General features: G+C 45.9%; 1 protein-coding gene across 5 annotated transcripts in view; it reads right to left on the reverse strand.

Annotated features, from left to right (window-relative positions):
• The window catches only part of PCDH11X (protocadherin 11 X-linked), a 953,301-nt gene that overhangs the window by 756,729 nt on the left and 173,834 nt on the right, over positions 1-22,738 (reverse strand). For all 5 annotated transcript variants that reach the window (XM_069985681.1, XM_069985679.1, XM_069985680.1 and 2 more), the window contains exon 3: positions 5,262-7,748. In XM_069985681.1, the coding sequence (XP_069841782.1) occupies positions 5,262-7,748 (2,487 nt within the window). The remainder of the gene's footprint in view (positions 1-5,261; positions 7,749-22,738) is intronic.

The raw sequence follows: 22,738 nt of genomic DNA on the forward strand, positions 1-22,738 counted from the left end.
GTATATAGTGTATAAGTGTATATTGTATACAGTGTACATAATGTATAGGTGTATATTCTATATAGTGTATATAATGTATGTGTAAATAGTGCATATGATATAATGTATAATTGTATATAATGTATAGATGTTTAAAGTGGATATAATGTATAAGTGTATATAGTACATATAATGTATAGATGTATATAATATATGTGTATATAGTGCATATACTGTAATATCATGTATAGCTGTATATAATGCACAGTATGTGTATACTGTATAGTGCATTTAATGATATAATGTATAGGTGTATATAATGTATGTGCATATAATGACATCATGTATAAGTGTATATAGTGTATATATGTGTATAGTACATATGACGTATAGGTGTATATAGTGTATGCCCTTATAATGATATCATGTATAAGTCCATACAATGTATAATTATAGGCTGGGTTCACACTATGTATATTTGAGGCTGTATTTGGTCCTCATGTCAGGTCCTCATAGCAACCAAAACCAGGAGTGGATTGAAAACACAGAAAGGATCTGTTCACACAATGTTGAAATTGAGTGGATGGCCGCCATATAACAGTAAATAACGGCCATTATTTCAATACCACAGCCGTTGTTTTAAAATAACAGCAAATATTTGCCATTAAATGACGGCCATCCACTCAATTACAACATTATGTGAACAGATCTTTTCTGTGTTTTCAATCCACTCCTGGTTTTGGTTGCTATACAGCCTCACAAATACAGCCTCAAATATACATAGTGTGAACCCAGGTGTATGTAATGTATAGATGAATATACAGTACTATATAGTGAGCAGTATACGGCACAGGTAGTGGTGCACAGCAGTCTAGTGAGTTATGACTCCGACCCCCATAAATCTCGTCTTCCTCAGGAGATCAATACCTTCCATGCAGAGCTCCATACTGAAGGTTTCCGTGTGTCTCAGGATTACAATTAATGGCGGCCCTGACACCGGCCTATAAAATAAAGCACTTGCCAATGAAACATGATTTCCTTCTTAACCCGTCCATGCTGACTGTCAATCACTGCGACCCACAGTATACAGCCGTATCCACACACACACTCCCTGACCCTCAACATGGCTGCAGCTTTACTATCCAGACTACATTATAAATATATGCCAGAGCCGATAACAAACCCGTGTCCACTGCGTGTGGAGCAACCCCCATGAGGACGCGTCCGTCTCTGCTGTGCCGCTCTCATCCTCTCCACTACACGGCGGTGGCGGCTTTAATGCAGTTCACTTTCCTATGTGATGTATAATTAATACCTCCAGCTACTGCGCTAATACACTGACAACTCTGCTACCTCCAGCTCCGTAAGGTTATAACAAGGTTAGCGGGTAAGAATGGGACCGATCTGCATGTAATTAAACCGTAGGACTGCGCCGCTTGTGGAGCCGGATGTCATTTATTATGGACACAGACAGAACCTTCATTTCCATCTCTTCATTTACAACATTTTACAGAAAACTAATAATCACACAAATCTCATAGACGTGTTACACGTCTCCCCCCGCAGCGATGGCGGCCGCATGGCGAGTAACGGAGGACATGGAGGTCCTACCTATCACAGTGCACTCACACACCCTGGGCCCAGCATACACTATTACCAATATAATGCCCCTTTCTGTGTTACAGATAATACCGCCATCTACTACAGGTGCTGTCCTCCTCCTTCAGTCCTCCCACTACTGTACTGTCTGTACTGGCCGCCTCCTCCAGTCCTCCCCCTTACTGTACTATCTGTACTGGCCACCTCCTCCAGTCCTCCCCCTTACTGTACTATCTGTACTGGCCGCCTCCTCCAATCCTCCTACTGTCTGTACTGGCCGCCTCCTCCAGTCCTCCCACTACTGTACTGTCTGTACTGGTCGCCTTCTCCAGTCCTCCCACTACTGTACTGTCTGTACTGGTCGCCTCCTCCAGTCCTTCTACTACTGTACTGTCTCTACTGGCCGCCTCCTCCAGTCCTCCCACTACTGTACTGTCTGTACTGGTCGCTTCCTCCAGTCCTCCCACTACTGTACTGTCTGTATTGGTCGCCTCCTCCAGTCCTCCCACTACTGTACTGTCTGTACTGGTCGCTTCCTCCAGTCCTCCCACTACTGTACTGTCTGTACTGGCCGTCTCCTCCAGTCCTCCCACTATTGTACTGTCTGTACTGGCCGCCTCCTCCAGTCCTCCCCCCTTACTGTACTGTCTGTACTGGCCACCTCCTCCAGTCCTCCCACTACTGTACTGTCTGTACTGGCCACCTCCTCCAGTCCTCCCCCTTACTGTACTATCTGTACTGGCCGCCTTCTCCAATCCTCCTACTGTCTGTACTGGTCGCCTCCTCCAGTCCTCCCACTACTGTACTGTCTGTACTGTCCGCCTCCTCCATTCTCCCCCCTTACTGTACTGTCTGTACTGGCCGCCTCCTCCATTCTCCCCCCTTACTGTACTGTCTGTACTGGCCACCTCCTCCAGTCCTCCCACTACTGTACTGTCTGTACTGGCCGCCTCCTCCATTCTCCCCCCTTACTGTACTGTCTGTACTGGCCGCCTCCTCCATTCTCCCCCCTTACTGTACTGTCTGTACTGGCCGCCTCCTCCATTCTCCCCCCTTACTGTACTGTCTGTACTGGCCGCCTCCTCCATTCTCCCCCCTTACTGTACTGTCTGTACTGGCCGCCTCCTCCATTCTCCCCCCTTACTGTACTGTCTGTACTGGCCGTCTCCTCCAGTCCTCCTACTGTACTGTCTGTACTGGCCGCCTCCTCCATTCTCCCCCCTTACTGTACTGTCTGTACTGGCCGTCTCCTCCATTCTCCCCCCTTACTGTACTGTCTGTACTGGCCGCCTCCTCCAGTCTCCCCCTTACTGTACTGGCCGCCTCCTCCAGTCCTCCTACTGTAATGTCTGTATTGGCCGCCTCCTCCAGTGCTCCCACTACTGTACTGTCTATACTGCCCACCTCCTCTTGTTGCCCCCACAGACTTGCCTGATAATGAATGTAATGTGAGGGTCCCTGAGTGCACTATTATACATTTTCTATCTACAACAGTTTGGGAAGCAGCGGCTTTGGGGGTACTCGGACAGTCTTGTTATTAGTGATGAGTGTGGATAACGGAAGAGCCGGGACTCTTCAAAATTACAATTACGTAACATAACTTCTAAGATAGTAAGGTACACAGAGGAGTGGGATGCCCTACAGTAAAAGGGGTACTCCGATATCAGGTAAAACTATAACCATGCTGCAGAAGCCTAGAACATTTCTTACCTGTCTGCCCCAGTTCTGAACCTTGCTTAGTACTAAATTTCCCAAAATGCTATGCTTTCCCTCAGCTTTTCATCAATTCTCTCCCAGAGCACTCCTACCAGCTCTCCTCCCAGAGCTGTTTCGGTGAGGTAGCAGCCCCTGCTGCATTCACTTCCTGTCTGCTCTTTCGGTAGCATCATTCAGCAGAAGGCAACATGCTGTAACAACACCTCACTCTCCCTCAATGTCCCAATAAAGAATGACAACTGTGTATAGGACAGGGGGGTGGTAATGTAGGCCAAAGGGGCTAGTCAGAGATGGTGACATCATCAGGAGGCGGGGTTAGAGCTCAGAGATAAGATCCACCCACGCTTCCTTTGACATCAGAGCATTGTCCCGGGGGAGAGCTGCAGACAATACACATTTTGAAGTTTTCATTTTCACCTACCACCTTTATTAGAAGGTCCCCTCCATAGCCACACCAAATTCTCTGTGATTTTCAATTTAATCACATATTACACAAGTAGACCATCCTCTTTGAGAAGACCACCCTCCAGAACACTACCCCCCAGGAGACCACCCTCCAGAAGACCACCCTTGAGAAGACCGCGCCTAGAAGACCACCCTCCAGAAGACTACCCCCCAGGAGACCACCCTTGAGAAGACCACGCCTAGAAGACCACCCTCCAGAAGACTCCCCCCCCCCCCCCCCCCCCCGAGAAGACAACTTTTCTATGCAACTTCTGGTGGTTGTCTCACAAAATAACATGAAGCCATTAAATAAATTGCCTCCAACTACAACTTGGCTGTAAGAAGCCCCTATGGCGTCTCGTATGGGACTTCAAATAGGATTTACCCCACCATATGAGTACCTCCAACATTATAGGGTTTCAAGGGACCATCATTATCTCTGCTCCTCTTCATTTCTGAGGATATATCTCACTTATGGTAGAAAGGGGACCCTCGGCTTCTGGGCCCTATAGCAGATGCTATGTTTGCAATGTATTCCAACCTGTGGCTCTCCAGCTGTCAAGCATGCTGGGAGTTGCAGGTTTTCCACAGCAGGAGAGCCATGGGTTGGAGACCATTGCTCTAGCGCAGTGATGGGGAAACTTAAGCCCTCCAGCTGTTGCAAAACTGCAGTTCCCATCCTGCCTTTCCAGGCATGATGGGAACTGCAGTTTTTCAACATCCGAAGGGCTGAAGGTTCCCCATCATTGCTCTAGGGTGTACAGGCATGGCTTTAGCTCTTGGACCCTGGTGTCTAATTGGGTCCAAATGAGAAGATACAAGAGTTCTGAATGACACTTGGTAGGTCGGAGCCCTGTATTTGTTTAGGAGCTTTAAGTTAAGGTCCTGCATAGGAGATGAGCAGAAGAATATTTCCTATTGTATTATAACGGGGTGCCTATCTAGTCAGTGCCTGAATAACCGGATGTGCACCAAGTTCACTGCTCTGATACCGCTCATTTGTAACAGGAAATTGGAACTTAGTGTGTCCCTATCCCCTCCTTCTACTCATTACTTTTCCTTAAGAAAGCTGGAGAGCAGCAATAAGGCTCAGTCCGGGCGAAGCTGCCGTTCCATTAGCATTAAGACGCACTTATCAGATTGTGCACGGCTTTATTGCTTTGCACCCGGCCCAGATGAGTGAGTCCTACGCATAGAATCCAGTCACTGCCCTCACATTGTTTCTTCCAGATCTTAAATCACGATGCAGGACTCTACGGCAGAGTGCGGCATTGCCATCTACAGGCCACAGCAACCGCAATGCTAATTATTTAACATGCAGCTCTGCACCAGCCGAAATCTAAATTCTGGCTTTGATGAATCATAAGGTGTTTGTGCTTTTAGGCCTCGGCCAAGCAGCCATTATTTCTTTGGCTTGTAATCTGCTTCGACAAGATGCTAAAGACTCAATGGCAAAACAAGGAATCGGAACAAACAGACGCTGTGAAAATCCATAGAAAACAAGGACACTATATCTAAGTTACCTGTCGTGTGTGGATGGGGCCAGGCGCCTTGAAGCCTCCTTGACAACTGCACTCCGAGACACTGTAAGGATCCGAGCTGCTGGAGGAGCACTTAGACAATGAGTCACAGCCCACAACAAATGTGTTGTCAAGTGGTAGTTCCTGGATAACATGATGTTTTTTCGGAGGAACTGGTGTCTCAGGCTTTATCTGGAAGGTGGGTTGTGGGGAAGCGGACTTGTAGTGCTTGGCCAGATCTGGACTATCAGGTTTGAATGTGGTCGGAGTGGTGCCCCAATTGTATTTCCCCATGGTTTGCTCTTCTAACTCCACCGGGATGTCCAACGTGCCATTGATGTGTTCATGGGCAGGATCCTCTGTCTTAGATTCTTCTATAGTAACAAAATTGAGGAGAAGATTTTTTGGGGAGCGCTTCTTCTTCTTTCTCTTTTTCTTAATTTGCCTGTTTTCTTGGTTTGGAGAAACCCATTCCCCACTCTGCTTGTTCTTCTGAACTACTTTGTGGCGGGGGGTTTGGCGGCAACGTACCAAAGCGGTGACAAAAATGACCAAAATCACGGTCATGGTGCCTGCAATGATTGCAATGATGATTTTGACGTAGTCGTTGGTCTGTGGTGTGATCTCTCCATCTCCGATGTTCTGTCCAACCGGCGTTTCCATGTTTCTCCTCACAAGTTCTTGAACGTAGGATCCATTGGTGATGGTTTCATTGACAAACAAATGCACCAGAGCAAGCGTGTGAAAAGGCTCAGGCTTCCCTGAATCATTGACTTTTATCACCAGCCGGTGTAAACCATGGTCACCGGCTAGTATTTTCTCCTTCAAGCTAATATTACCACTCCTTTCATCGATGGTGAACAAACCCCTTGAGTTTCCTCCTACTATACTGTAACGTAAGTCGGCATTTATCCCGGTGTCATTATCCACGGCAAAGACTTTAGTCACGACAGAGCCAGGGTTGGTTGAAGTTGGCACCAATTCATAGGAATAATTTGTGGATGGGATGACAAATACAGGGCGGTTATCATTGACATCCTCGACAAATATGGTCACTTTTACAGTTGAAGACTTTTGCGGGGTTCCCCGATCAACAGCTTTGACTTGAAAAGTGTATGAACCTTGCTGCTCCCTGTCAAAGGTTATATTTGGTTTAATGACTCCGGTATGAGGATCTATTATAAAATTATCCCTTGCATTCACAAGTGAGAGCGTAAACTCAGCATTCTCTCCTATATCTTCATCTGTCACCGTGATGAGGCCAACGGTGCCATAAGACGGTAGATTCTCCGGCACGTAAAAGTTGTATTCATTATGGGTGAACGAGGGGCTGTTGTCATTTTGATCAAGGACTGATAAGGTCACTGTGGTATTGGTTTGTAGGGAAGGCATTCCATTGTCCTTAGCAATCACCGTAAAGGTATACCTGTCCTGTTTCTCCCGGTCCAGTTTCCTTACGGCAGTGAGAATACCTGTCCGCCTGTCCAGGTTAAATATGGATGGAGCATTGGGGCCCAGCATGTAACTGAGCTCAGCGTTGCGCCCACTGTCTGCATCGGTTGCGCTAATTTTGGTCAGCTCTGTGCCAGGTGGGTTGTTTTCAACAAAAGACAGACCAATGACCGGAAGAGTAAAAACGGGAGGATTGTCATTCTCGTCCTTGACTTTAATAAGAAGCATTGCGGATTGGTTGAGCGGTGGTTTTCCAGAATCGGAGGCAACAATTTTGATTGCATATTCCCTGGTGGTTTCATAATCCAGAGGGACTGTGGTCTCCAATAGAAACTGATTGTCAAACACCGGCTTTAACCTGAAGGGAACGTCATGGTCTGTGAAACAGGTCACCTTCCCATTAAGATCAGCATCCTTATCGGTAACCGTGATCAGGGCTATTTTTGTATTGATGGGAGCCTTTTCTGATATTTGCACAGTCCCATTGACCGGGTTTATGATATACCTTGTATCGATCGATGGAATGTTATCATTGATGTCCGTGATGTTGATGTGGACGGTGGCTCGAGATGGAGTCGAACTCCCGTCACTTGCTAAGACTGTTAGTTTATGGTAGTGAGATTCTTCCCGATCCAGAGGTTCCTTGACTGTAATCAATCCAGTGTTATTATCAATGGCAAAATGGCGCCTGGCAATATTGGAGATCTGGTTTCCAAAATAGAAGTGAATCTTGGCATTTGAGCCCAGGTCAGCATCAGTGGCGTGAAGTTGCGTCACAGAGGTTCCCACAGCCGCATCTTCAGGAATATTCACTTCGATGTCTTTATCCTTAAAAACAGGCCGGTTATCGTTGACGTCAGTCACCGTGACTTGTAAAATCGCAGTACTCGATCTTGGGGGGTTCCCTCCATCTTCCACTTTAATCTTCATGACGTAAGTATCCCTCTGCTCTCTGTCCAGACTCTGCTGGACTATTAGTTGGGGCCACTTGTCTCCTTCGGGAGTTTCAATGACATCAAGTCCAAACACATTTTGGCCCTAAAAGAAAAAAGAAAAAACACACAATAAGTATATTGGTAAATATTTGGTCATGTGTCACTAGAGAACACAAACAATAACAATATAGTAACCAATCAGCTGTGACCTTTCATTAGTATGATGTATTACAATTTTTGACCATTATAACCCAATGAGGTCAGCTTCTCCAGGACTGAGACTTGTACGTTCCACTGAGGACACGTATAATACATGGCTGCCTGATGTAGGGGAATTAGCAAGGTTGAGAAGCTGGGCACCCGCTGGATGACCTAAAAGCTAACGGGACCCATGGGGGTCACTTTTTTTTATTTGGAGGAGACTCCGGTTTGATTAGTATAGTTATCTTTGAAAAATTCTTTCAATCAAATTCTATAAAAATAGGAAATTAATAAATAATATGTATTAAATTGTTGGTGCAAATGACAATCGTCTTTTATACATAATAAGGCTATGTTCACACTGCGATTCCGTCCGATCTGAAACAGGTCATTTACTTGGAAATCTTCGCCCAGCCCAATAAAACTCACAGAACCTCTTGGATCGAAAAATCAAATTCAATTTGGCTGAAATAAGTACTGCGTACGGGACCGCATGGAGATCCACGGCCGTGAGTTGGAACATTTCTTTCCTCAAACAATGGTCTTGTTCATTTTTCACAGTGCCGTATACGATACGTCCGTAAGCTCATACGTAGTGTGCACTGTGCGGGCGTATATCGTATACTTCCAAGCGAACGCATCAACCTCAAAACTACGGGAGTATATTCGCAGTTCGCACTACGGACGGAAAGATACGTAGTGTGAACATAGCCTAAAAGACACTGGGTACATCCAATACGGTGCCCCCACAACTTGTTTCACCAAATAGATGGCTTCATCCGGGGTCAGTAATGTGTTCTAGTCCCCTGATGAAGTTGTGTACATTGTGAAATGTGTTGGGGCACTGACTTGGATATACCTACTTTTCTATTATTCAAAAAAGGCAGTAGTCAATTATATAGCCTGGCTTCCGGGATGCCAAAGAGCAAAAAAAATAATTAATTGTTAATGCAAATGACAATTGCCTATGATACACAATAAGGCCATGTTCACACAACGTATATTTTCAGAAAAGTATGGCCGTTGCCTTGCCGTTGCCTTGCCTTCTATGGAATCCCGGCCGGATCTCTTGTGGCGCCGTGGAAAACTGAAATGTAAGCTTTCTGCGGATGCTATTCAGTGAATAGCGGCCGCTAAAAATCCTGTCAGTGCACACTGTGGAGCGAGCGGCTCCAGACTTTCGCTCCATAGTGTGCAGTGCGGGGTTCAGATGCGGGCATGCACGAATGTGCCCGCATCAGAATTCTGCAGCCTTAAAGATCATGCGGCCAGTACTGCAATACTGCAGTACTGGCCGGGATGATCTTTTCAGAGACTGGCCAGGTCAAGGAACGGCCGGTCTCTTACGTAGTGTGAACATAGCCTAAAAAGACACTGGGTACATCCAATATAGTGCCCCCACAGCATGTTTCACCACATAGATGGCTTCATCGGGGGGTCACTAATGCATTCTAGACCCCAATGAAGCTGTATACATGGTGAAGTTTGTTGGGGCACTGAGTTGAATATACCTACTGTTTTTTTTTTATTATTTAAAAAAAGGCAGTAATGAATGCCGGGATGTCAAAGAACAAAAAAAAAAAAAAATGTATTGTTGGTGCAAATGACAATTGCCTATGATATATAATAAAAGACACTGGGTACATCCAATACATTGCCCCCATGACATGTTTCACCACATAGATGGCTTCATCGGGGGTCAGTACTGTGTCCCCTGATGAAGCTGTATACATGGTGAAATGTGTTGGGGCACAGAGTTGTATATACCTACTGTCTCTTTACATATAACAGAGGCAGAAGTGAATTATATAGCCTGGCTGCCGGGATGCCAATAAACCAAAAAAGAATGCAAGTACAATTTCCTCTAGAGATAGAACGATGAATATGTGATTCCCGACTGCATCTGTGCCGCTTATTTTAATTCACGTTCTTTCTTTTCAACCCACCCACAAAGAGATTTTATTAGAAGATAATAAAATGTGAGGTTTTATAAGCCTGTTAGTAAGGGCCGGGTCCCTGGAGGGGTAGGGTCGCCCCCTTTGATAATGGTTGGATAATTTTTTTCAAGGACAACCGGTAGAATTTTTGAAAGTCGCTTTGTAAATAAATAAAAGACGAAAACAACTCAAAATCAATCCGAAAGCCGTAAAGGGAAGTATTTACTAAGCTGATTGAGTCTTTCTATAGTTTCCCGCTGTGAGATTTGGTTGGCAGTAAAGCTAGCGAGCCGGTCCCCAGGTAGAGAGAGACCCCCGGGGGGCGCTTTACTTTCTGTACCTCTCGGTAGCGCGATGCTCTGCTGGTATGCATGCGAATAAGCATGATTACATTATCCATTCCTTAAAGCGGGTTAAGCTAATAAATTAAATACACTTTTAGAGATGTTAATCTAATTTTGTAGCCCAGATGGGTCCGCGCTGCCAGTAAGCATGAAAATAAATTCCCAGAAAATATATTTAAAACTGATTAACTCAAGAAACATCTAACAAGCCGACTGGCGGATGCCAAGGAAAACCCAATTTAACTATAAGAACTCCTGATCTATTTAGCTCAATACTTTACAAAAAGATACGTCCAGTTCCATTGAGTGTCTTCTCACACGTATGGACGCTTAGATACTTGGCTTAGATACAATTTACTGTGGTTCACATTAATTAAAGCTGGATCATACATTGAGCATGATGGGCATTTACCCCCCAGGGGTCTGTCCTATACTTATCTGATAGCTTAGAGACCCTCCAGCCTCTTCAATGGTAGTGACGCTCCACACAGAAGGTTATCACTAGTTTACACTTTTATGTGCTTACTATATGGAACTATTATATCTCTATCACTGTATGGCAGCATTATATGGAGAGTTTATGGGGCAGCTATCTGAGCACTGTATGACACTATACTGTATTAGTCACTGTATGGGATTTATTGACTAGTCACTATATACAGATTTTATTGGACTGTTGCTGGAGAATTATATGGTACTTTTATGCATTCACTATATGTTACCATTATGTAACCATCTTATGGGGGTATTAAATTAGTATTGAGCACTGTTGTCTGAGCACTTTATGGCGCTATTATGTGTATGGACACTTTTTGGTTGTATTATTTAAGCACTGCATGGTACTGTTATATTGCCACTGTGCAGCAGTATTATAATAATGTGGTTATATAGCACTGTACAGGTGTAATATTTATGCACTTCATGGTGGTACTCTTTATGCATTGTATGATGCTATTATTTATGCACTGTATGGTGGTATTATTTATGCACTGTATGGTGGTACTATTTATGCATTGTATGGTGTATGATGGTATTATTTATGCACTGTATGGTGGTACTATTTATGTATTGTATGGTGTATGATGGTATTATTTATGCACTGTATGGTGGACATATTTATGCACTATATGTTGATAATATTTATGCATTGTATGGTGTATGGTGGTATTATTTATGCAGTTCATGGTGGTACTCTTTATGCATTGTATGATGCTATTATTTATGCACTGTATGGTGGTACTATTTATGCATTGTATGATGGCATTATTTTTGCACTGTATGATGGTACTATTTATGCACTATATGGTGGTACTATTTATACACTGTATGGTGGTATTATTTATGCACTGTATGGTGGTACTATTTATGCACTGTAAGGTGGTATTTATGCGCTGTATGGTGGTATTATTTATGCACTGTATGGTGGTATTATTTATGCACTGTATGGTGGTACTATTTATGCACTATATGGTGGTACTATTTATATACTGTATGGTGGTATTATTTATGCACTGTATGATGGTATTATTCATGCACTGTATGATGGTACTATTTATGCACTGTATGGTGGTATTATTTATGTACTGTATGGAGGTACTATTTATGCACTGTATGGTGGTACTATTTATGCACTGTATGGTGGTATTACTATGGCAGGACCCCTACGCTGACATTTCTCCCCTCTGAGCCCGCTACCATCTGCAGAGGACGCCCATATTAGAAGTTCACCCCTCACTAGTTTCTTACATGGTCTCCTGTCTGGATTTGTATGAACTTTACAATTTTGGATTTTTACAGCAAATAATTGGTTTTCTTGTAGACAGGAGGGATGTTATTATTGTTCTGCTGTAGTTATTCCTGATCTTATTCGTCTTTTATTGGCGGGATGACTTTCTCATACATTTGCTGTTTGCAGTGAAATATGCATTATGTAAATCAGCTCTGGAAGATTTTCAGATTCTCTCGAATGATTTTCATGCCTGGTGACTAAGAGTGCCTGCTCTATACAGACTACATGCACTACATCCCCATCGGAGCTGAACACTACATCCCCATCAGAGCTGAGCACTACATCCCCATCAGAGCTGAGCACTACATCCCCATCAGAGCTGAGAACTACATCCCCATCAGAGCTGAGCACTACATCCCCATCAGAGCTGAGCACTACATCCCCATCAGAGCTGAACACTACATCCCCATCGGAGCTGAGCACTACATCCCCATCAGAGCTGAGCACTACATCCCCATCAGAGCTGAACACTACATCCCCATCGGAGCTGAGCACTACATCCCCATCAGAGCTGAACACTACATCCCCATCAGAGCTGAGCACTACATCCCCATCAAAGCTGATCATTACATCCCCATCGGAGCTGAACACTACATCCCCATCATAGCTGAGCACTACATCCCCATCACAGCTGAGCACTACATCCCCATCAGAGCGGAACACTACATCCCCATCAAAGCTGAACACTATATCCCCATCAAAGCTGAACACTACAGCCCCATCAGAGCTGAGCACTACATCCCCATCAGAGCTGAGCACTACATCCCCATCGGAGCTGAGCACTACATCCCCATCAGAGCTGAGCACTACATCCCCATCACAGCTGAGCACTACAGCCCCATCAGAGCGGAACACTACATCCCTATCAGAGTTGAGCACTACATCCCCATCAGAGCTGAGCACTACATCCCCATCAGAGCTGAAGACTACATCCCCATGGGAGCTGATCATTACATCCCCATCAGAGCTGAACACTACATCCCTATCAGAGCTGAGCACTACATCCCCATCAGAGTTGAGCACTACAGCCCCATCAGAGCTGAGCACTACATCCCCATCACAGCTGAGCACTACAGCCCCATCGGAGCTGAGCACTACATCCCCATCAGAGCTGAGCACTACATCCCCATCAGAGCTGAGCACTACATCCCCATCACAGCTGAGCACTACAGCCCCATCACAGCTGAGCACTACAGCCCCATCAGAGCGGAACACTACATCCCCATCAAAGCTGAATACTATATCCCCATCAAAGCTGAACACTACAGCCCCATCAGAGCTGAGCACTACATCCCCATCAGAGCTGAGCACTACATCCCCATCAGAGCTGAGCACTACATCCCCATAGGAGCTGAGCACTACATCCCCATCAGAGCTGAGCACTACATCCCCATCAGAGCTGAGCACTACATCCCCATCAGAGCTGAGCACTACATCCCCATCAGAGCTGAACACTACATCCCCATCAGAGCTGAGCACTACATCTCCATCAGAGCTGAGCACTACATCCCCATCAGAGCTGAACACTACATCCCTATCAGAGCTGAGCACTACATCCCCATCGGAGCTGAGCACTACATCCCCATCAGAGCTGAGCACTACATCCCCATCAGAGCTGAGCACTACATCCCCATCAGAGCTGAACAATACATCCCTATCAGAGCTGAGCACTACATCCCCATCAGAGCTGAGCACTACATCCCCATCAGAGCTGAGCACTACATCCCCATCAGAGCTGAGCACTACATCCCCATCAGAGCTGAGCACTACATCCCCATCAGAGCTGAGCACTACATCCCCATCAGAGCTGAGCACTACATCCCCATCAGAGCTGAGCACTACATCCCCATCAGAGCTGAACACTACATCCCTATCAGAGCTGAACACTACATCCCTATCAGAGCTGAACACTACATCCCTATCAGAGCTGAGCACTACATCCCCATCAGAGCTGAGCACTACATCCCCATCAGAGCTGAGCACTACATCCCCATCAGAGCTGAGCACTACAGCCCCATCAGAGCTGAGCACTACATCCCCATCAGAGCAGAACACTACATCCCTATCAGAGCTGAGCACTACATCCCCATCAGAGCTGAGCACTACATCCCTATCAGAGCTGAACACTACATCCCCATCGGAGCTGAGCACTACATCCCCATCAGAGCTGAGCACTACATCCCCATCAGAGCTGAGCACTACATCCCCATCAGAGCTGAGCACTACATCCCCATCAGAGCTGAGCACTACATCCCAATCAGAGCTGAACACTACATCCCTATCAGAGCTGAACACTACATCCCCATCAGAGCTGAGCACTACATCCCCATCAGAGCTGAGCACTACATCCCCATCAGAGCTGAGCACTACAGCCCCATCAGAGCTGAATACTACATCCCTATCAGAGTTGAGCACTACATCCCCATCAGAGCTGAGCACTACATCCCCATCAGAGCTGAGCACTACATCCCCATCAGAGCTGAGCACTACATCCCCATCAGAGCTGAGCACTACATCCCCATCAGAGCTGAACACTACATCCCTATCAGAGCTGAACACTACATCCCTATCAGAGCTGAACACTACATCCCTATCAGAGCTGAGCACTACATCCCCATCAGAGCTGAGCACTACATCCCCATCAGAGCTGAGCACTACATCCCTATCAGAGCTGAACACTACATCCCCATCGGAGCTGAGCACTACATCCCCATCAGAGCTGAGCACTACATCCCCATCAGAGCTGAGCACTACATCCCCATCAGAGCTGAGCACTACATCCCCATCAGAGCTGAGCACTACATCCCAATCAGAGCTGAACACTACATCCCTATCAGAGCTGAACACTACATCCCCATCAGAGCTGAGCACTACATCCCCATCAGAGCTGAGCACTACATCCCCATCAGAGCTGAGCACTACAGCCCCATCAGAGCTGAATACTACACCCCTATCAGAGCTGAACACTACAGCCCCATCAGAGCTGAACACTACAGCCCCATCAGAGCTGAACACTACATCCCTATCAGAGCTGAGCACTACATCCCTATCAGAGCTGAACACTACATCCCTATCAGAGCTGAGCACCTAGAGCACCTCAAGGAGGGACTGCATTGAAAATCAGGATTAATATTGGTCACGCTTGGAAGCTGTATCTTCTACCTCTGAAGGCTATAAAAGTATATTGAGGTATCTTACAAGCTGGTAGTCAAGCTAAGTGCAAAGGCTGTGTCTCTACTGCCAACACACTAGGTTTCTAAGGGGTACCCGCGACGGCTAGCTCTACCCATTAGGTGGGCCTATAATCCCTGATCTTGTGTCACTCAATGCCCACAGGATAGCTCAGGCGGATGTTATTTCCTGTGGATACAGGACTCTTTTCTAATGGCTCCAACTGAGTACCTCACGTCTGAACAGGTCCCAGGTCTGTAGCCTGCAACCTCGCAAATTAAACTCCTTCAAGTCAAGGCTATTCCAAGGTTATTCCTTGTCAAGGTCTATCCTATTGCAAGTGTATAAAGTATACAGAGACTATAACAACTCTTATCTATATCTATAGATATAGCAACTCTTACCTTCTCCTACACTACAGCCAAGCCAGATGTGTATGATTCAACGTACAAATGTCTATTGTATTCCTGAGATACCTCAATTGTGAAAGAACTGTTTATTGCACTAATGGGATACTTTGTGTATTATCCTGTACTGTGACATCACTGTCTGTATTATCCCTGTACTGTGACATCACTGTGTATTATTTCCCCTGTACTGTGACATCACTGTGTATTATCCCTGTACTGTGACATCACTGTGTGTATTATCCCTGTACTGTGACATCGCTGCGTATTATCCCCCCTGTACTGTGACATCACTGTGTATTATCCCTGTACTGTGACATCACTTTGTGTATTATCCTGTACTGTGACATCACTGTCTGTATTATCCCTGTACTGTGACATCACTGTGTATTATTTCCCCTGTACTGTGACATCACTGTGTATTATCCCTGTACTGTGACATCACTGTGTGTATTATCCCTGTACTGTGACATCGCTGCGTATTATCCCCCCTGTACTGTGACATCACTGTGTGTATTATCCCTGTACTGTGACATCACTGTGTGTATTATCCCCCCTGTACTGTGACATCACTGTGTGTAGTATCCCCCCTGTACTGTGACATCACTGTGTGTATTATCCCTGTACTGTGACATCACTGTGTATCATCCCCCTGTACTGTGACATCACTGTTTATTATCCCTGTACTGTGACATCACTGTGTGTATTATCCCTGTACTGTGACATCACTGTGTATTATCCCCCCTGTACTGTGACATCACTGTGTATTATCCCCCTGTACTGTGACATCACTGTGTGTATTATCCCCCCTGTACTGTGACATCGCTGTGTATTATCCCCCCTGTACTGTGACATCACTGTGTGTATTATCCCCCCTGTACTGTGACATCACTGTGTATTATCCCTGTACTGTGACATCACTGTGTATTATCCCTGTACTGTGACATCACTGGGTATTATCCCTGTACTGTGACATCACTGTGTGTTTTATCCCTGTACTGTGACATTATTGTGTGTATTATCCCTGTACTGTGACATCACTGTGTATTATCCTCTGTACTGTGACATCACTGTGTGTATTATCCCTGTACTGTGACATCACTGTGTATTATCCCTGTACTGTGACATCACTGTGTATTATCCCTGTTCTGTGACATCACTGTGTGTATTATCCCTGTACTGTGACATCACTGTGTATTATCCCTGTACTGTGACATCACTGTGTGTATTATCTCTGTACTGTGACATCACTGTGTGTATTATCCCTGTACTGTGACATCACTGTGTGTATTATCCCTGTACTGTGACATCACTGTGTATTATCCCTGTTCTGTGACATCACTGTGTATTATTTCCCCTGTACTGTGACATCACTGTGTAGTATCCCTGTACTGTGACATCACTGTGTATTATCCCTGTACTGTGACATCACTGTGTATTATCCCTGTACTGTGACATCACTGTGTGTATTATCCCTGTACTGTGACATTACTGTGTGTATTATCCCTGTACTGTGACATTACTGTGTATTATCCTCCCTATACTGTGACATCACTGTGTGTATTATCCCCCCTGTACTGTGACATCTTTGTGTATTATCCCCCCTGTACTGTGACATCACTGTGTGTATTATCCCTGTACTAAGACATCACTGTGTGTATTATCCCTGTACTGTGACATCACTGTGTATTACCCCTGTACTGTGACATCACTGTGTGTATTATCCCTGTACGGTGACATCACTGTGTGTAGTATCCCTGTACTGTGACATCACTGTGTATTATCCCTGTACTGTGACATCACTGTGTATTATTCCTTTACTGTGACATCACTGTGTGTATTATCCCTGTACTGTGACATCACTGTGTGTATTATCCCCCTGTACTGTGACATCACTGTGTGTATTATCCCTGTACTGTGACATCACTGTGTATTATCCTCCCTATACTGTGACATCACTGTGTGTATTATCCCCCCTGTACTGTGACATCTTTGTGTATTATCCCCCCTGTACTGTGACATCACTGTGTGTATTATCCCTGTACTAAGACATCACTGTGTGTATTATCCCTGTACTGTGACATCACTGTGTATTATCCCCCCTGTACTGTGACATCACTGTGTATTATCCCTGTACTGTGACATCACTGTGTGTATTATCCCTGTACTAAGACATCACTGTGTGTATTATCCCTGTACTGTGACATCACTGTGTATTATCCCTGTACTGTGACATCACTGTGTATTATCCCCCCTGTACTGTGACATCACTGTGTATTACCCCTGTACTGTGACATCACTGTGTGTATTATCCCCGTACGGTGACATCACTGTGTGTAGTATCCCTGTACTGTGACATCACTGTGTATTATCCCTGTACTGTGACATCACTGTGTATTATTCCTGTACTGTGACATCACTGTGTGTATTATTCCTGTACTGTGACATCACTGTGTGTATTATCCCTGTACTGTGACATCACTGTGTGTATTCTCCCTGTACTGTGACATCACCGTGTAGTATCCCTGTACTGTGACACCACTGTGTGTAGTATCCCTGTACTGTGACATCAATGTGTATTATCCCTGTACTGTGACATCACTGTGTGTATTATCCCCCCTGTACTGTGACATCACTGTGTGTATTATCCCTGCACTGTGACATCACTGTGTGTATTATCCCTGTACTGTGACATCACTGTGTGTATTATCCCTGTACTGTGACATCACTGTGTGTATTATCCCTGTACTGTGACATCACTGTGTGTATTATCCCCCCTGTACTGTGACATCACTGTGTGTATTATCCCTGTACTGTGACATCACTGTGCATTATTCGGCCTCTCTTAGCCCCTGTGATATGTGACTCCCCCTCGGCTGGTGTATACAGTAGCTCTGCTGTACATTCTCTCGGCTCGGGGATCCAGGAATCTGTTGTTCTCTCTCCAGTTTGTTTGTTTCAGCTCAATATTATCAATTGGAGGAAAAAAGCGCAGTTGGAGTTTATGGCTTTTTACGAGGAGACTTTAATTTTCACCGACTTCCTGATTAAACGTCGTAGAACAATCCAAACTGTCAATGAGGGAACAGACTGCAAACTCCCCCAGTGCTGCCGCTGTGCAGATGCTCAGGTAGTGGGATCCAGCATCCGTATCCAGAGCCCGCTGCAGAGCCCCCTACCGACCCCTGTCCGTATCCAGACCCCCCTACCGACCCCTCTCCACATACAGACCCTGCTACCGACCCCTCTCCACATACAGACCCTGCTACCGACCCCGCTGCACATCCAGACCCCGCTGCAGAGCCCCCTACCGACCCCTGTCCACATACAGACCCTGCTACTGACCCCGCTGCACATCCAGACCCCCCTGCAGAGCCCCCTACCGACCCCTATCCGTATCCAGACCCCCCTGCAGAGCCCCCTACCGACCCCTATCCGTATCCAGACCCCCCTGCAGAGCCCCCTACCGACCCCTATCCGTATCCAGACCCCCCATGCAGAGCCCCCTACCGACCCCTATCCGTATCCAGACCCCGCTGCAGAGCCCCCTACTGACCCCTTTCCACATCCGTATCCAGACCCTGCTGCAGAGCCCCCTACCGACCCCTCTTCACATCCAGACCCTACTACAGAGCCCCCCCCACCGACCCCTCTCCACATCCAGACCCCGCTGCAGAGCCCCCTACTGACCCCTCTCCACATCCAGACCCCGCTGCAGAGCCCCCTACCGACCCCTCTCCACATCCAAACCCTACTACAGAGCCCCCTACCGACCCCTTTCCACATCCAGACCCTACTACAGAGCCCCCCCCACCGACCCCTCTCCACATCCAGACCCCGCTGCAGAGCCCCCTACCGACCCCTCTCCACATCCAGACCCTACTACAGAGCCCCCTACCGACCCCTTTCCACATCCAGACCCTACTACAGAGCCCCCTACCGACCCCTCTCCACATCCAGACCCCGCTACCGACCCTTCTCTACATCCAGACCCTGCTGCAGAGCCCCCTACCGACCCCTCTCCACATCCAGACCCCGCTGCAGAGCCCCCTACCGACCCCTCTCCACATCCGTATCCAGACCCCGCTGCAGAGCCCCCTACTGACCCCTCTCCACATCCGTATCCAGACCCTGCTGCAGAGCCCCTTACCGACCCCTATCCGTATTCAGACCCCGCTGCAGAGCCCCCTACGACCCCTATGCACATTTAAACCCTGCTGCCAAGCCCCATACCGACCCCTCTTCACATCCAGACCCTACTACAGAGCCCCCTACCGACCCCTCTCCACATCCAGACCCTACTACAGAGCCCCCTACTGACCCCTCTCCACATCCAGACCCCGCTGCAGAGCCCCCTACCGACCCCTCTCCACATTCAAACCCTGCTGCAGAGCCCCCTACCAACCCCTCTCCACATTCAAACCCTGCTGCAGAGTCCCCTACCGACCCCTCTCCACATCCAGACCCCGCTACCGACCCTTCTCCACATCCAGACCCCGCTGCAGAGCCCCCTACCGACCCCTCTCCACATCCAGACCCCGCTGCAGAGCCCCCTACCGACCCCTCTCCACATCCAGACCCCGCTGCAGAGCCCCCTACTGACCCCTCTCCACATCCAGACTGCCCAGCAGAGCCCCCTACTGACCCCTCTCCACAACCCCCTCCAAATCCCCAACAGCCCCTCCAAACCTTCTTTAATTCTTTTTGGCAGCTTATGTGAATTATAATAGGATTCGCGCTGACATCACCGACTGCGTGCAGCCATGCTATAAATAAAGTGCAACTCTGTTAAAAAAAGAGCAGATTGTCAGGACTGAGATACCTGCAGAACAAGATACTGCTTATTATGAGTTATACCGTATACTACAGTCACCCCCAAAGCTGCAGTCACACTTCATACATACATCTAAATTAGTTTTGTGTGTTTATAGGTCTCTTCTTGTCAGCTCATCACTGGACTTCTTGGCACCAGCTTAGTACTACAATTTTGAGAACAGCCCTCCCACCCCCCGTACTCCCTTCCCACAGCACTTCTGCCAGGTCCCTATCTAGAGCTGCTGCAGAACATTTTAGAATTGAGAACATTTCTCTCCACATAGTAAGTCTATAAAATCTGCTGTATTCAACCCTTGCCTGCTCCTCTGTCTATGGCATTTTCACCACAAGGCAGCATGATGCACACTGCATTGTTCCCTAATGGTCCCAATAAAGATATATATATATATATATATATATATATATATATATATATACACCTTGTTTGTTTAAGAGTAACTTAAATTAAGAGCGTTTTGCAGAAGGAGCTCACAGTTTTTCCAAATTGTGACTTGGTGTAAGAGCATTGCTTTGGTGTAAGAGTTCCCTGTACTGGGTGGGAGGGGGAGTGGGGGAGGGGCATGGTCTGCATAGCGGGGTCTACAGCCCTGTACTCTGACCCAGGAAGTCTCCCTCACCTTCCAAATCATAGCAGATCCACTTCAGGCTGGGGCTTACATCAGGGGACAGGACTGTGGAGGTAATCTCTCTATACCTGTAACCCCTCTTTCTCTGGTCAGAGTGTGCTGCTATACTGTGCCCACATCTGTCCTGCTCAGTCCTTCCTGCAGCCTCTGTGATCCCTTTTGTTTGCCATCCTCTCCATTCCTGCTATACTGTGCCTACACTTACACTCTTCTGTATAGGAAACTTTCTGTTACTGTGCTCCTGCACGACTCTTCCTCATTGGTCCATGCTGAACACCAACCCCTTCCCCATGGCTGTCATGTGACCACACAAACCTCTGACAGCCACCCTGCTTCTCTATACTAGCCTGTTGTACTACACTACTGCATTATGGGGATCTGCAGCTCCATCCTCTATCCTGTGCTGCTGTGTTATCAGGGTTATACAGTTACTATATATTATACACCACATGCTGCTATACTGTACAGTAACTTATATCATCACATATCCAGCTGCTGTGTTATCAGGGTTATACAGTAACTATACATTATATACCACATGCTGATTGCTATACTGTACAGTAACTTATATATCACATATCCAGCTGCTGTGTTATCAGGGTTATACAGTTACTATACATTATATACCACATGCTGATTTCTATACTGTACAGTAACTTATATATCACATATCCAGCTGCTGCTGTGTTATCAGGGTTATACAGTTACTATACATTATATACCAGATGCTGCTATACTGTACAGTAACTTATATATCACATATCCAGCTGCTGCTGTGTTATTAGTGTTATACAGTTAATATACATTATGTACCACATGCTGATTGCTATACTGTACAGTAACTTATATATCACATATCCAGCTGCTGATGTGTTATCAGGGTTATACAGTTACTATACATTATACACCACATGCTGCTATACTGTACAGTAACTTATATATCACATATCCAGCTGCTGTGTTATCAGGGTTATACAGTTACTATACATTATACACCACATGCTGCTATACTGTACAGTAACATATATCACATATCCAGCTGCTGCTGTGTTATCAGGGTTATACAGTTACTATACATTATACACCACATGCTGCTATACTGTACAGTAACTTATGTATCACATATCCAGCTGTTGTTGTGTTATCAGGGTTATACAGTTACTATACATTATACACCACATGCTGCTATACTGTACAGTAACTTATATATCACATATCCAGCTGTTGCTGTGTTATCAGGGTTATACAGTTACTATACATTATACACCACATGCTGATTGCTATACTGTACATTAGCTTATATATCACATATCCAGCTGCTGTGTTATCAGGGTTATACAGTTACTATACATTATACACCACATGCTGATTGCTATACTGTACAGTAACTTATATATCACATATCCAGCTGCTGTGTTATCAGGGTTATACAGTTACTATATTTTATACACCACATGCTGATTGCTATATTGTACAGTAACTTATATATCACATATCCAGCTGCTGTGTTATCAGGGTTATACAGTTACTATACATTATACACCACATGCTGCTATACTGTACAGTAACTTATATATCACATATCCAGCTGCTGCTGTGTTATAAGGGTTATACAGTTACTATACATTATATACCACATGCTGAATGCTATACTGTACAGTTACTTATATATCTTGGGTGGACAATCCCTTTTAGTAAAAAGAAGCATCACTATCTGCAGCTTTGGATGTGACTGGAGGATCAGTTGTCTTCTTGTCTCTTACTAAGCACTTCATCTCAATA

Source organism: Dendropsophus ebraccatus, chromosome 10 (assembly GCF_027789765.1).
Source record: "Dendropsophus ebraccatus isolate aDenEbr1 chromosome 10, aDenEbr1.pat, whole genome shotgun sequence".
NCBI lineage: Eukaryota > Metazoa > Chordata > Amphibia > Anura > Hylidae > Dendropsophus > Dendropsophus ebraccatus.